The sequence below is a fragment of the Ovis aries genome, chromosome 15, assembly GCF_016772045.2.
Source record: "Ovis aries strain OAR_USU_Benz2616 breed Rambouillet chromosome 15, ARS-UI_Ramb_v3.0, whole genome shotgun sequence".
Classification (NCBI taxonomy): Eukaryota; Metazoa; Chordata; class Mammalia; order Artiodactyla; family Bovidae; genus Ovis; species Ovis aries.
Genome location: NC_056068.1, coordinates 81,533,971 through 81,550,026, shown reverse-complemented (window position 1 = coordinate 81,550,026; position 16,056 = coordinate 81,533,971). Strand labels below are relative to the sequence as shown.

The 16,056-nt window shown below is 55.7% G+C and overlaps 1 protein-coding gene across 15 annotated transcripts in view; it reads right to left on the bottom strand.

Annotated features, from left to right (window-relative positions):
- Nucleotides 1-16,056, bottom strand: part of STX3 (syntaxin 3) — a 49,992-nt gene that overhangs the window by 26,656 nt on the left and 7,280 nt on the right. For 14 of the 15 annotated variants that reach the window (XM_060400165.1, XM_060400168.1, XM_042232772.2 and 11 more), the window contains exon 2: nucleotides 1,565-1,648. In XM_060400165.1, the coding sequence (XP_060256148.1) occupies nucleotides 1,565-1,648 (84 nt within the window). Of the gene's footprint in view, nucleotides 1-1,564; nucleotides 1,649-3,772; nucleotides 3,933-16,056 lie in introns of those variants that run through there. The other variant, XM_060400164.1, reaches the window with a different exon arrangement.

Sequence of the window (16,056 nt, the reverse complement as noted above, 5' to 3'; positions counted from 1 at the left end):
CCTCTCAGGTCCCCTCTTACTGGGTTAAGAGAAAAGGGAGGACACCGTTATTGCAGAAAGTCCTGATCTTAGGAAAGAAGTCAATGTAACTGGTTCTCCAAGGCAAGACCAGGGCGATGAGCTGCAGTGACGTCACACAGCTCCTCACACCCACCCCCAGCACTGAACTGAAAGAGCTTTTCCTTCCAGGGTCCACACCTAGAACAACACTGGACCCATAAATAACTCAAGCATTGTCTGATCTCATTATGACTCCTCCAGCAAAGGGACGGGCCCCTCCTCAGGGAGGGTGGGGCGCAGTCCGGGCTAACTTCCCAATCAGGCGTGCACACGCTCACACTCACCCTGAGCCCACTATGACCCTCACAGATGAGTGGCGGGAGCCACCGAGCCCCGCTCCACTGAGAGGCGGACCAGAGGGTGGCTTTTCCACACCCACAGCCCGGAGGCCGAGAGGAACCCACACCTGCCCCGCAGAGAGAGCAGGACACCTCTTCAGATACAGCAATTAAAAGCCTAAGGAAGCCGCAGTATGGTGGCAGTGCACGCTGGAGCGCTTTGGTGTATGGCAGGTGCTCATGAACGTTTCAGAAACAGGAGCCCGCGTAATCCTCCTGATAGTCCTTAGGGAATTATATTACAGTCCCAGTGTACAGGTGAAGAAAGCAAGCCTGGAAGGAATGCTCACAGAACAGCAGCTGTCAGAAGCAGGGCTGAGATGTTTTCTTACAGGTCATTCATTTTTAAAGCCTTAACTGAATTTGTTCCAATACTGCTTCTGTTTCATGCTTTGGTTTTTGAGTCATGGGGCACGAGGGATCTTAGGTCCCCGCCGACTGGGGAGGAAACCCACCTCCACTGAGCTGGAAGGTAAAGTCTCAGCCACCAGACTGCCAGGGGACGTCCCCAGGGCTGAGCTGCGAACCCAAGCTTCCCTGGCCCACAGCCTGCGTTTTTGTCCGTGATGCATGCACCCCTTCCCCAAGCTCTCCATCACTCACGTCTCCCACAGCACCTCCCACAGGAGCCTCTCCCTCAAAGGCCGCGGGAGCCTGTGCACACGGGCCACCCATTTCTGCCTCTGCCGAATTTCAAACTGGTGGTTTCTTGGTTTGTGAGTTGTTACCAGAATTAAGTCAAAGGGATTGAATTTTTGGTAACAACAATTCTGATCTATCTCAATTACAGGCCTAAAAATTCCATGAAATGCATTTTTCTTTTCGTTTCCTTACATTCGTGGCTGGGTGCCCTGGCTTGGTTCCCTATTTAAATTCTGTACTGTAGGAAGAAAGGGCATCATGAAAATGTCATCAGGAGCATAAGACTCTAACAGCGTCTCTCTGCTGCACATGGTTTGCCTTCTGCTGGGTTTCTCAGTGAGATTAGAAGCCCACGCCCTCCCCGGTAACAGGAGGCTCTCCTTGCAGCCTCTCGGCCTGGCTCCCCTCCAGCAGAAGACTGGCTTTCCTCTGCTGCCCCTGAAAGACCTACGGGTTTTATTCTTGCCTAAGGAAGCTGTGGTTCCTTACGTCCATTCAGAAGAAACACACCGGAAGGCACCCACCTCGGAGAAGAACTCGTCCATGAAAGCTGTGTTGTCAACAGCGATCTCGACCTCGTCGGTGTCGTCATCCTGCGTCAGCTGCTTCTGTGAAGGACGAAAAGGACGAGGTGAGACCAAAACCCCCAGAAAGCACTGACCGCGCGCCAAGCACCGGGGGCTGTATCTGCAGTGCGCGCCTCACACATGGCCTGCAGACCGCAGAACAGCTCTGCGGCGCGTCAGCCTCTCATACGGGAGTTTAAGCCCTAGCTCCCAAAGAATGTGCATATGCGTGCTGCTGAATCACACCAGAACTTAATGCAACATTGTAAGCCAACTACGGGGAGCTCGGCTGGTGAAGGATCTGCCCGCAGTGCGGAAGACCTGTGTTCGATCGCCGGGTTGGGAAGATCCGCTGGAGAAGGGAAAGACTACCCACCCTAATGTTCTGGCCTATGGACTATATCACAGAAAGTCAGACATGACTGAGCAGCTTTCAATTAACTATAGCGAGAGAGAGAAAAAAGAAAAACACCAATCAGTCGATCGACCCCAGCTTTCCTCGTCTATAAAGTGCTAATCGTAACACCACTTAAATCACAGGTTTGTTTATAAAGTAAGTGACACGATGAATACGAGACGCTTCTGCCTGGTGCCTGGCATACCGCCAGCACCCAGTAAACACCATGTTTCGTGGGCTGGTGATGACGGGATTGGTGCTGTTATTGTCACTTACTCCGGTTGGAGACTAAAACAGAGAGGCTAAGTAACTCGGCCAAAACCACACAGCTAGTGTTGGAGACAAGAGATCCCAGCCCGCCCTTCGGGTCTGGATCCCGTGTTTCTAACCTATTCTCCACAACGTTCGGGTGCACGAACTACCCCACCAGGGATATATGTATCAGAACAGTGCCGATTCCTCCAAAGCACCAGCTTCAAATCCTCACAGTGGGAGCAAACCTTTTCCTGTTTTCAGCAACTACCTGTTGTAAAGGAGACGGCACCGCGAGAGCTCCCGGTCAGAGCTCGTGTTCATAGGAAACAGGGAGCCCTCCTGCAGCCTCCAGTGACCCCAGTGACCCCCAGCTTTCTGAGTCTCATTCAGCCACCTCTGCAGGACCACGAACTGGCAGCAAAAGGAAGTGCCCCCATTCCCACCCGCCAGAGGGCCCGAGCTGCTTCTGCGTTCTCCCCAGACGCCCCCGGACTGCTGCAGCGCACACAGCGCCCCACCTCTAGGCACGAGGGAGACGGGTGCCGGGGGTGGAGGTGGCGAGGGGGGTGAACCTCGATCCTGGCTCTCCACCTGCTTCAGGGGCCCGTGGCCTCCTAAGCCAAGACGCGCCACTCTCAACACAGGACTCCAGGAGCAAGCGAGGCCACCAGGCCCCCGTTCCCTCCCCGGCCACCGACCCGGGATGGTCTACGCCTGATGGAGCTCCTGGAACTCCCTGAGAGGTGGGGCTCTCAGCCCTGAGGAGCCGCCTTTGACTGCCGCCCCCCTCATCTCGGGTTTCCCCGAGAGCTCGGTGGGTAAAGAATCTGCCTGCAATGAAAGAGACCTGGGTTCGATTCCTGGGTGGGGAAGATTCCCCTGGAAAAGGAAACAGCAACCCACTCCAGTATTCCTGCCTGAAAAACCCCGTGGACAGAGGAGCCTGGTGGGCTGCAGTCCCTGGGGTCGCAGAGAGGCAGACACAGGTGAGAACTGAGCGCCCTCCACCTCGTTCTCTGGCGTGTCTGCAGCCCTCAACAACCCGAGGGTCACAGTCTCGTGCAAGGACTTGGACGTCGAGAACGCCGCTCCGGCCCCGCGAGCGCCTTCCTGCCGTTTCCCAGGATTAAAAGTCCCAAAGCCTAGTGGCCCTGTGCCCAGGTAGGATGTTTCCTACCTAGAAAATCCCAGGCCCTTTCCTGAAACCAAATTCACTCCTTAAGAATTCAGTTAAGTACTGTTAGGTACTTAGATATTGTTTGATCAGGTACTGTCACCTCCTTCAGTAGTCTTTAAGATTTTGTGTTCAAGAAAAGGAAAATAAAAGAGGGGGAAATGCCCCCAAAATGGTCTAAGGGGGAAAAAAAAAAGTCCCGAAGCCTAACAGAGCTCACGGGCCCCCTAAGATCTGGCTCCCACTCACAACTCTTTTGTTTGTTTAATTGAAGGGCGACTGTTTTACAGAATCGTGTTGTTTTCTGGGAGCCCTCTGCATCCACCAGCCACAGGCGTACATGCTGTCTTCTCTGTGGTGCGTCTCTGGGCAGGCGCTTGGAGCCCCTAACACGTTTCTGGACACGCCATGCTCTCATCTTGCCGGACCGTCGGAGGAGGACTTCTTCCTGAAACGCATGTGTCCAGCTGGCAAAATTTCACTGAGCCTTTAAAATTCAATCTCGAACAAACTTCTGTCCCCCTGATCTGACACTCCCCCACCCCAACCCCCTGCAACATTTAAAACCTCCCTGAGCTCCCAATGCATTCTGTGCAAACCCTCTTCAGTCCCACCCCGCCCATATTAATCACCCCTTCACCTATCGACCCTTCCCCACCGACCTGAACTCCCGGAGGCCCGGGGCTGCCTTGGGCTTCGCCGGGAGACTTGGAGTGTGTGCCTGCCCAGAACACCTTCCTTCGGGAAGGTACCTAACCTCGTCTACCTTCCCCACATGATTCTGGGAAAGTTATCGGTGCCCACCCAGGCTCCCTGAGGATTCTGAATCGTGAAATGAACAGAACCAAATCACCCTCTAGCAACACCCAACAGAGACACTACCCTCATCTCCACCCTCCAAAGCCACTCCTGGGCTCAGAGCAAGCTCCACAGAGCTCCCAGTCCTCTTTCAACAGTGTTCTTGCAATACTGCTTCTCACTTGTTCAGCCAGAAGCTTCTGTCACTTCCAATTAAAGTTGCTCCTGCTTGGACCTCCCTGGTGGCCCAGTGGGTAAGACTCCGCGCTCCCAGCACGGCGGGCATGCGTTCAGTCAGAGATCTCGCAGGCCACATGGCAAGGCCAAAGGAAAAAAAGTATGAAATGAAGTCAATTGTGGCAGTGGTTTAATCGCTAAGTTGTGTCCAACTCTGGCAATCCCAGGGACTGTGGCCCACCAGGCTCCTCTGTCCATGGGATTCTCCAGGCAAGGATACTGGAGCCGGTTGCCATTTCCTTCTCCAGGGGATCTGCCCAACCCTGGGATCGAGCCCTTGGCTCCCAGGTTGCAGGCAGGTTCTTCACTGCTGAGCCACCAGGGAGGCCCTGAAATTACTTGTACTTGTCATTAATTAACCTATTCTGAATGTATACCGAGCGCGTACCATACGCTGTAGATGTAACGAAAACTGAATCAACTTAGTTTAATAACTAACTCCCACTGAGACCAGCGGCCTGGATCCACCTAGCAGTCTCTGAAGTTTGAGATAAAATGCTGCTTTTACCAACTATCATCAATACCTGGGCATCTCAGTGGACTCCAGAGGGCTCCGTCTCCCAAGAAGGATCTCCAAGGCCCTCGCTAGAAAACAGGAGCCCGACCTTCCCGCAGGAACGTGACTCGGCACAGCCCTGATGAGCGTCTGATGGAGACCCCCGCTGAGGGAAACACCTCAGGCTTGTGATACACACGTAACTCACACACAAGACACACGCGTGTGCCCACTCAGTTTCATTCAAACGGGCAAATGTGCTCAGGAAGTGAGATGAGGCTGCACCGTGGGGTGGACTCAGAGACGTTTCTGGAAGCTGGGAACGACTGTGTCCCGGAGCACGGGAGGCAGGCTGAGCCCTCCATCATGATACGCACGAGAGCCCTGGCCTTCAGACAGGGACTCCCCACCTGCCGGCTTTGAGCAGGCACCTCCAGTGAGAGGGTGCCCAAACTGGGGAAAAAGCAGCCTTGGGTCACCCGGAGCTGCGGCTCAAGGCCTGTCGTTATCACTTGCCTGCTATGAGGCCTGCAACAAGTTCTGACTGCCCTGCGGGTTTCTGCTGCTAAGTGGCCACAACACCACAGACCCTGGGACTCCTAAGAGGCTCACCGGTGGGAAGCTTCGCACAGCACACAGGAGTGCCTAGTAAGTGTCTCTTTCCCCACCACCTAACTGTAAGGACGTGCAGTCTAAACGCACAGAAGTGCTCACATAAAGGCTTCGTCACGGTCAATTCCGCAGCAGCAGGACCACCAGAGCTCGGTCAGTGACTCCCCGCATGTTCACCGTGCCTGCGCGCTCAGTCATGTCTGACTTGGCAAGCCCGTGGACTGTAGCCCTCCAGGCTCCTCTGTCCATGCGACTTCCCAGGCAAGAATACTGGAGTGGGCTGCACGCTCTTCTCCAAGGGATCCTTCCAACCCAGGGATCAAACCCGCATCTCCCACACTGGCAGGGTTGGAATCTTCACCACTGAGCCACCTGGGAAACCCCGCTTCATGCTAGTCACTGAGGCTCAATGCCTCTTTATTTACTTGGCTCAACATCTCTGAGCCTCAATTTCCTTACCCACAAAACAGGAGCAACAGTGTCCACCAGGGCTTTCGTGAGGATTAAATGAGATAATCACTTTAAGTTCCTTACACGATGAACAGCACACGGCTGTGGCTGTTGTTAAGTTGCTCAGTCGTGTCTGGCTCTTTGCGACCCCGTGGACTGCAGCATGCCAGGCCTCCCTGTCCCTCACCATCTCCCGAAGTTTGCCAGGTTCATGTCCCTTGCATCGGTGATGCCATCCAGCCATCTCAACCTCTGATGCCCTCTTCTCCTCCTGCCCTCAATCTTTCCCAACATCAGGGACTTTTCCAATGAGTCAGCTGTCTGCCTCCGATGACCAAAATACTGGCACGTGGTAACATCTCAATAAAACCACCACACGCAAGATCCAGCAAAGTCGTCTCTACAGCTTTTATCTGGGTCTAAGTGCTCTTAAACAGGAAAGAACCAAAACAAGATACAGAACGTTAGAGCCGAAAGTAACCCTGCAGATTCTATCGGCAAATTCTCTTACTTAAGAGATTCTCTCACCACAGCCCAAGACCGAATCACGAGTTATCGGAAGAGCCGGGAACAGAACCCAGGTTCCTTGACTCCCATCTTCCCAGGATGGGAAGCTCTTCCTACAGTTTTTCCCACTGCAGCGAGCTGCCCCCAGAAATGACAGCTACAGCAACAAAGAGCAGTCCAGATGAGACAATTCCAGGAAGCGGCCGTCAGCCCAGGTCGTCTGAGCCACATGACACCGGGCCAGGGTTTCCCTGGGAACAGACCCACCAGGTGCTGGGCGGCGGTCCTTCTCTCCAGACACATCCGTGCTCTCACAGGGGCCAGGGGGCCTCGGGAGCCCCAGGGCCAGCAAAGCACGTGAGGCGCCTTATCTCGGGCCGGCGGGACTTAGCACCGCCTGGAAGGGCGCTGGGGCATCTTTATCGAGGCGTGTGGCAATAGGAACATTGCAGCAGCCGCACCAGCGGCCGCAGCTGAAAACGCCTGCCACGCCACGCGCCCGCCACCCGCTTCCTCCTCCCTGACCCCTGCTCCTCGCCTGCCAGGAGGCACAGCCGTGACTCGGCCGGCCGCACTGAGCTCACCTCTGTCCCCCACCCCTCCGCCCCCTCCCGGCCCGGGCCCCTCTCTGGAAACGGCGGCGGGAGGAGGATGCAGACCCAGGGCTCGCCACCCGCGACCCCGCCACCCAGCCTGGCCGCGCCCCGGCCCTCCTCCGTCGGCTCAGCCTGTGGGCCCCCTTCGTGGGCTCCTTTCAGAGGAACCTCTGCCGCCCGCAGGGCCCTTGCCGTTTCAGTTGCTCGGGCGTGTCCGTCCCTGCCCCCGCCGTGGACTGGACTGCAGCCCGCCGGGCTCCTCTGTCCACGGGATTCTCAGGCAAGGATACTGGAGAGGTTTGCTGCGGCCTTCTTCGGGGCTCTTCCCGATGCAGGGATCGAACCCTCGTCTCCTGCGTGGCAGGTCTGCCGCCTGAGGAGCCCCGGGGAGGTGCTAGGTGGCCACCACCCTCTGGCTGAAAGCGGGGCTGAGACAGGGGCTGTGGGGGCCTCGGGCCGGCACTGGTCCCCACTAAGCCTCGGTTTTCTCACCAAGTAAGAAGCTTAGCTTTCCAACGCGACTCTGTGGACCCTCAGGAGACCTCGGGGAAGCCTCAGAAACCACCCCCCCGGGAATTTGGTGGGGGAGTCAAGCCTGCACCCCTCCCACCTGCAGAGCTCCACCTTCATCTGCTTCTTACACTGAGGCTGAAACCACGATTTCACTTTCAGAACCAGGCCTCTTGCCAAGAGAGAAAAAGGAAGAAGAGAGAGAGAGAACGAGAGAAGGAAAGAGACACGCTTAGCCAGCAGGAACCCCACCAGAGCACATGAATGGCGCTTTCTAAAGAAAAGGGAAAGAAGATGGAGTCCCCTCCCTCCTTTCCAAGGTCAGGCATGGCTGCGGCGTTCACCCGAGTCACCAGCAACTCCTGAAGGATCCTTCCGATCAGCGTCCAGGTGGGAGGGACAAAGAAACGGACAGAGGAAAAGGCCGCCCCAAATGCGGAGGTCTCTGTTTACGGGCTCTCTGATGCCCCTCCCGCAGTGGGTGACAGAGAGAGGGAGACTCAGGAGTGCTCGGGAAAGTTTCGGGGTGAAGGAGATGATAACAGAAAGGGGGGACCAGCAGTCCGGCCTGGGGAGGCGCGTCTGATCCCGATGTCCCCGCGGGGGAAGGACCGTGGTTGGCCCGTCGGCCCTCCAATTGCTTCCTCCTCCCACATGGAAAGAGCTCTGTGCTTGGGAGACTCCTGTTCACAGACCCAGATCCTCACCCACTAAATCTGGTTCAGAGAGACAAGGACGTGTGATTCTCCTCGTCCCTACGGCCTACCTCCCCCACCCCCCGAGCCTCCCTTCCAGGATGAGGGGTTGTGGATTCCCAAGGACAAATACCAGCACATCCAAGGACTCCAAACACACACACACCCCTGCCTGGGCCCAGCGTCTGGCTCCTCCAGTCTCTCTCCTCCAATGAAGAGAGCCAGAAAGTCTGAGTGTCAGCACGCAGCAGGCACTCAGGGCTCTCTGTTCCCCATCTCAGGGTCCAAGGGACCTCCGTCAACGCCCCTTTGCCCTCCTAAACCGAAACCCTCCTGGGGCGGACGTTCCCCTTTCTGCCTCTTCCTAACACCCTCCCGCTGAACCAAGAGGAAACAACCACGCGAGAGCGGCTTCCTCGGTGAGCCGCAGGCGCTCACCTTCAAGACTGCTTCTGGCTGAACAGTCTGAGGCAAGAGCTGGCCCCATCTGAAATAAAGACGCTGAGGAACAAACTCATTACCAAATAAGCCCAAGGCCACCGAGTCCCTGGACAACTGGGCAAGAGCCAAAGTCCCAGCTGACAGAGCCTCAGGCCTTCCACCGTCACGACGATAGTGAGGGTACTTTGTTGCAGGTACGCTTGTGGTTTCAAAAGTCACCTTTGCTTCTTACGGCAACCCCAGGAGGGACACGTGTGACACCCCACTCACAGCGGAGACTCCCACTCCATTCGGTTAGATGGCTCACCCCGGGTGACCCCGCTAATGAGGAGCAGTGTCAGGGCTCGAATGCAGGGCTGCGGGAGCCGGGCCTCCCAGCTCCTACCCTCCACACTCTGTCTGCAGACGCCCTCCCCAGCCCGGCTCAGAAACACACCCACACTTATTTCAGGGACGCTGCAATGTCGGTGAAACTGAACTGGACTCGTCTACGTGCAGGACTGAAAGAGATTCCTGTGCAGGGACTTTCCTGGTGGTCCAGTGGCTAAGACTCTGAGCTCTCAGTGCAGGGGCTTGGGTTCGATCCCTGGCCAGGGAGCCAGACCCCACAAGCTGCAACTAAGAATTCGCACACCACGTTAAAAGACCCCACCTGCCACAGCTAGGGCCTGGGGCAGCCGAATAAGTAGCGTTTCTAGCCTTTTAAAGAAACATACCGGTGCGCATAAGCCCACAGATGTGCGGGTTTGCAGAGACACCCACGACTGCCTGTGCTGGAGCCCCAGCCGTGCGACCTTAAGCGAGTGGCTCGGCCTCTCTGAGACTCAGCGCCCTACGTGCAGCCTGAGTAGCTGCCCCTGGAGCTGTCGTGCGGGTCGAATGAGTGAGTGTGTGTGAAGCGTTTCGAGCAACGCGGGTGCAGAGTGAACTCCCAAGACCGTGCCATGCTACCGGCCTTCACGAAAATGAGTTTCTGTTAAAGACGCAACTCTGATGCCAGTTCTTGGGTGACAGCAGGTCCCCTAGAACGGACTGACATGTGGCTCGTTTATGTGAATGAAGCCATCTCTCTACACATGCATTTATAGAAACAGGGCTCTCTGTAACCTTTGCTTCTGCCAATTCTCAAAAATGTAGACCTTTACTCCTCATCATTCATTTCTAAACAGTTTGTCGTTTCCGTTTTGGTTTCTTCTGAGCCCACGAGTTATTTAGAAAAGTAGGCAAACTCTCTAAATCAGTTCAGTTCAGTTACTCAGTCACGGCCGACTCTGCAGCCCCGTGGACCACAGCACGCCAGGCCTCCCTGTCCACCACCGACTCCCGGAATCCACCCAAACTCACGTCCATCGAGTCGGTGATGCCATCCAACCATCTCATCCTCTGTTGTCCCTTTCTCCTCCCACCTTCAATCTTTCCCAGCACCAGGGTCTTTTCCAATGAGTCAGTTCTTTCTAAACACATTAAGAATTAAAATCTTCAAAGTGGGCAGACCTAAGGAGAGCTATTACTGTACAGTTAATCTCTAACTTTACTACATCGTCGCCAGGGAACAAGTCCTATGTGGCTTATGTTCTGTGGAATTCAGCGTTTCATCTGTGTGTTAGCCCACGGTCAGAATGCGTTAATCGTCTGTGAAGCCTGCGAAGATCCTGCACGCCCTTTGCTGGACACAGAGCTCACCGAAGCCGCACCCCCGCGTGCCGCGTTCACTCCGCTGCTTTTGTCCGCCAGGCCTTGAGCAAGATCCAGGGAAGGAGTGGTGAAGAGAGATGGAAGGTCATCTAAAGAGAGGAAGGAGGAAAAGGCAGAAGCACCGAGCGGGGAGACGCCATCCACACTGACGAGCAATCTGTGATCAGGGAAGTTAACTCACCCAGAACCACGCGGCCAATAAGGAACAAATGGGCCCCTGCGCAGCCCAACCCCTGGGTCACAGTGGGTTATTTCAGACAAAGAGCTGGAGTCTCAAAACCAAGTGCCTCGCCCACAACGTTCTTCTCGTTCACAAGGTCCCATCCAGAGTCACAGACCCGTCTGTCCACTCGCTCAGCCAGCGGCACTGACTGATCGTCTCTCGTCTCCAATAGCACAGACCGGACTGGGCACCCTGCTCTCCCCGCAGCCTCACGGTCTCAGATGCGAGGCACTCAGGCCACTCCGTCACCATGTGGAGGGAGATGACCGCCCTCAGTCCCAGGGGCCAACGCCCAGGCGAGGACGGGGCATCAGAGAACGGATGGCGAGGTGACTCCTGGGGAAACGGCAGAGGATGCCTGCAGGAAGGCACCTGGGGAAGGAAGGCCACACCTCCTCCCTGCTGTCCCTCTCACCCCAGGAGCGTTCAGGGAGATTCAAAGGTGGGCCCTTCGCTTCCTCTCCCCTCCTAGGTTTCTCCACACTTCCCTGGCTTCCTCCCCTCCCCCAACCCCATCAACACCCCACACCCCTCAGCATCCCGCTGCCAAGGACCCAGGAAAGAGGAAGGGACCTGCGCTGTCTGCCTCCCTCAGCTGCAGCCTCCTCCCCAACCTGCTCTCAGCCTCTGTCCCCCAAGCCCCACCACCCCCCCAGGAGGCTCCGAGAGCACTGCACACCAATGGTTGTAAAAGTGAAAGTCCCTCAGTTACATCCGACTCTTTGAGACCCCATGGACTATACAGCCCACAGAATTCTCCAGGCCAGAATGCTGGAGTGCACAGCCTATCGCTTCTCCAGGGGGTCTCCCCCACCCAGGGACCAAATCCAGGTCCCCCACACTGCAGGCAGATTCTTTACCGGCTGAGCCACCAGGGAGGCCCAGGAGTGCTGGCAGTCACTGAGCAGCCCACCTGCGAGGAGGACTCTAAGACACGGGCCTGGGACTTCCCTAGCGGTCCAGTAGATAAGACTCCGCAGTTCCAGCCCAGGGGCTTCAGATTTGATCCCTGGTCAGGGAAGTAAGATCCCGCATGCCAGCGTGTGGTTAAGAAATAACTAAAGATGAGACCAGAGCCTAAGACATGGGTCTCAAATTTACCAAGGCATTTAATCGCTGCAAGAATCTTCTGGGGACCCTCCCCACCTTACAGCTGAGAAAACCAAAGCATAAAGGCGCCAAGCAACCTCCCCAGATCCTGAAGACTGAGCACCAGAGCCGGGAGGAGGGTGGGCCACTGGACACAGATCCCTGAGGTCCATCACCCTGGAGAGATGCGTCTTAACAGCAACTGCCGCCACCCAACCACAGCCCTGGTCCCCCAGAAATACACGTCCAAAGCGCTAACACACAGAGGCTGTGCCAAAGAGGTCGTGATGAGAAGACTGAGACCATCCCAGCTCAGAGGACGCTGAGGGAACAGGACGACTCAACGCAGTGTGGTGCCCTGGGTGGGACCGCAGGCCAGAGGGAGGACCATCCGTGGGAAAACGAGTGGAACCCACAAAAAGCCTGGAGTTGAGCGGTGAGCAACGCACCGAGGTCGGTTTCCCAGTTTAGACACGCGTCCCATCACAGCGTGGGACGTTGACAATGGGAGAAACCTGTAGGCAGGAACTCTCTGTACTATCTTCTAACCCTTCTGCCAGTCTAAAATTAGTCTAGCATAAAACACATATTCCTACAAAAAGCAAGCTCGCTGCCTTCCTGCGGGTTCCCTGACCCAAGCAGCCAAACAAACCCAGACAGCATACGCTGCACTGATCTCTTTAGGTGGGGGTGAGCCTCTCTCATTTCCACATGCAGACAGGGGAGCGTTGCCATGGAAATGGCCCAGCCAGGAAACAGGCTGACCCAACAGCAGAGAGGGGAGGAAGTTGCAGAGAGGCCTGACATAAAACGCTGGAGATAAGGCCCCTCGGGACTGCTGAACCTCCCAGCAAGTCCATCTGCTGTTGCAGCTCAGCTGCTCAATCGTGTCTGACTCTGCGACCCCATGGACTGCAGCACGCCAGGCCTCCCTGTCCACCACTGACTCCCGCAGTTTACTCAAACTCATGTCCATCAAGTCAGTGATGCCATCCAACCATCTCATCCTCTGTCGTCCCCTTCTCCTCCCGCCTTCAGTCTTTCCCAGCATCAGGAGCTTTTCCAATGAGTCAGCTCTTCGCATCAGGTGGCCAAAGTATCAGAGTTTCAGCTTCAACATCAGTCCTTCCAGTGAATATTCAGGGTTTATTTCCTTTAGGATGGACTGGTTGGATCTCCTTGCAGTCCAAGGGACTCTCAAGAGTCTCATCCAGCAGAACAGTTTGAAAGCATCAATTCTTCGATGCTCAGCCTTCCTTGTGGTCTAACTCTCATATTCGTACATGACCACTGGAAAGGCCATAGGCTTACAGCTTCCTGGGCTGTGGGAGTGTGGTCTGGACTCTCACAGAGGGCTTCACTGGCAGGCGGCTTCTAAAACCGTAACAGTACGTGGCTGCTTCTACATATCAACAAAAATACGGAGTTTGTGGAGGCTCCGGGAAGGCCTGCTGAACGCTGTCAGCTCAGATCGGGAACCTTCCCTGCAGCGGTGACACTGGTAGCGAGCCTTCAGGGACGCGTGAGACCTTCCAGGGGAGCGCCGAGGTGGCTGGGTTCTCACCGTGATGCGTGAGATCTTCCAGGGGAGCGCCGAGGCGGCTGGGTTCTCACCGTGATGCGTGAGACCTTCCAGGGGAGCGCCGAGGCGGCTGGGTTCTCACCGTGATGCATGAGACCTTCCAGGGGAGCGCCGAGGCGGCTGGGTTCTCACCGTGATGCGTGAGACCTTCCAGGGGAGCGCCGAGGCGGCTGGGTTCTCACCGTGATACCCACACGGTCTCCTTTGCGGTCTTCCTGAAAGGGGACAACCCTCCACGAGGAGGAGGGCTGGAAGTTCAGGTACAGGGAGGAGCCCTGGAACTCACCCATCCTCATCCTTAGAGGTGGAACCAGCGACCTCTGGCTTCATTAGCAAGTCTACGGGTTCCAGAGTAAATGCTGCACTTCAAGCGGGTCAAGTTTCACTAGCCCAGAGGGGATGGACCCAGAAGGGTAAGTCCCGGTGAAGAATAAGGTGAGTAAGGGCCAAGACGTTAGTGATCAGTCGACAGGCAGTTTGCCACGCGGAAGGGCGCGGGTCTCGTCTGCCACCACGCCAAGGGGCACACCGGGCAGCCGGGGAGGCAGCCAGCGACAGCAACAGGTGAGCAAGAGGGGCTCGCTGAGCTCCTGATCTCACCACTCGAACCTCGGGCCCATCTGGGCCTCAGTTCCCTCACCTGTGAGATGGGGATACTACAACACCACCGTGCCTTGCAGGGCGGAGAGGATTAGACACGCACACACCCTTTCCAACAGGAAGCGGCAGCTCAATCAATGACCATCGTTACCAGAGTTGATGTGGTGAGGTGACTCCAACCAGTCTTAGACCCATGGGTCTGAGAGATAACAGGTCTTAGGGGACTAGAGTCCAACTCATAAAAGACGGACGGAAGGTGCTTTCAAGCCCACACCGTGGTAAGAAAAAGAAAAGAAAAAACCCACTGACAATAGAAGAGAAATATTCTGCTCTGAAGCAACGTGCAACCCACCAGGGCTGCTGGCAGGCAGGGGGCAGGTCCCAGGCTGTGTTTCAGGAGTGTTACCTGCAAGGAGCAAGCCTGGGAAGACGGGCAGGAATTTTGCCAAACGGGGAAGGGACCCTAAAGGGAGGGAAGACAGCACGCTCGAGCATGTCTCCCCCCTCCCCCCGCAACCACGGGAGTAAAAATAGAACTAATCGCCTTCCCCCAGCCCCACATTCTCTCTCTGACCTCTGGCTGCTGGGTCTGTAATCCCTCGCAATCCCTGTCACTCCCGTCTCAGCTGCACTGCCGTCTGCTCACCGGGCAGCTCTCCCAGCCCCGGGGCAGCTCTCCCAGGGAGCGAATCCGGCCGGGGAGACAGGGGAGGCAGGAAGGCCCAGAAGCCTTCAAAGGGGAAGCACGGCCCCTGCTCTGACGGTTGTACGACCGATGTGACCGTGCTCCTGGGGCACTCATATGGGGAACTTCAAAATGGGAAGGAGGCCACGGACAAGCCCTGCAGGACACAAGACCGAACAGAGAGCGAAAAGTCAGTCTGGTCTTCAGTGCCTCAGGTGGCGATGTCATTCACGCGTCCTGATCGGCTCTCTGTGGAGGACCCGGTAACCCCGAGATGTTTCCAGCTCTCTGGACACGCATCCCAAGTCCATGACCTCCATTCCACACATTGCTGCCACTCTGTGAGCAGGATCAACCTTGAAGTTGCTGTTGTTCAGTGGCTCAGTCGTGTCCAACTCTTTGTGACCCTGTGGACTGCAGCACGCCAGGCCTCCCTGTCCATCACCAACTCCCGAAGTTTACCCAAACTCATGTCCATCCAGTCGGTGATGCCATCCAACCATCTCATCCCCTGTCATCCCCTTCTCCTGCCTTCAATCTTTCCCAGCATCAGGGGCTTTTCCAATGAGTCAGCTCCTCACAGCAGGTGGCCAAAGTACTAGAGTTTCAGCTTCAGCGTCAGTCCTTCCAATGAATATTCAGGGTTGATTTCCTTTAGGATTGACAGGTTTGATCTCCTTGCAGTCCTAGGGGCTCTCAAGAGTCTTCTACAACACCACAGTTCGAAAGCATCAGTTCTTCGGTGCTCAGCCTTCCATATGGTCTAAGCCTCACATCCACACATGACTACTGGAAAAACCATAGCTTCGACTAAAAAAACCTTTGTCGGCAAAGTGATGCCTGCTGTTTAATATGCTGTCTAGTTTGGTCATAACTTTTCTTCCAAGGAGTAAACGTCTTTTAATTTCATGGCTGCAGTCACTGTCCATGGTGATTCTGGAGCCAAGAAAATAAAGTCTGACACTGTTTCCATTTGATGCTGGGGGTCTGCTTTTCATGGACCATATCCCTTTGTTTTCCCTATACAACCATGTGTTCTTTCAGACCAGGGCTTTGTATAAGCACTCTGCCTAGAATTCCCTGGTGGTCCAGGGGTTAAGACCTGGCTCTTTCACTGCTGTGACCTGGGTTCAATCCCTGGTTGGGGAACTATTATTAATAAGATCCCACACGCCTTGTAGAATTGCCAAAAATAAAAAAACTACATATCAAGATGCCCAGCAGAGGCAGGCAGAGGTTAAAAAGCACCAATAGTGGTGTCTCCGTGAAGCCCAAAGGGAGAATGGGTGAGAAGTTCCAGGATCTTTGTGCTTCTTTTAAGGAGCCTCTCCAGCCTCTGAACAGAGTAGATTTCAGTCTCAACAAGGACTCAAGCGGAAGCACCACTGCTGGGAAGAGCCCTCGGGCC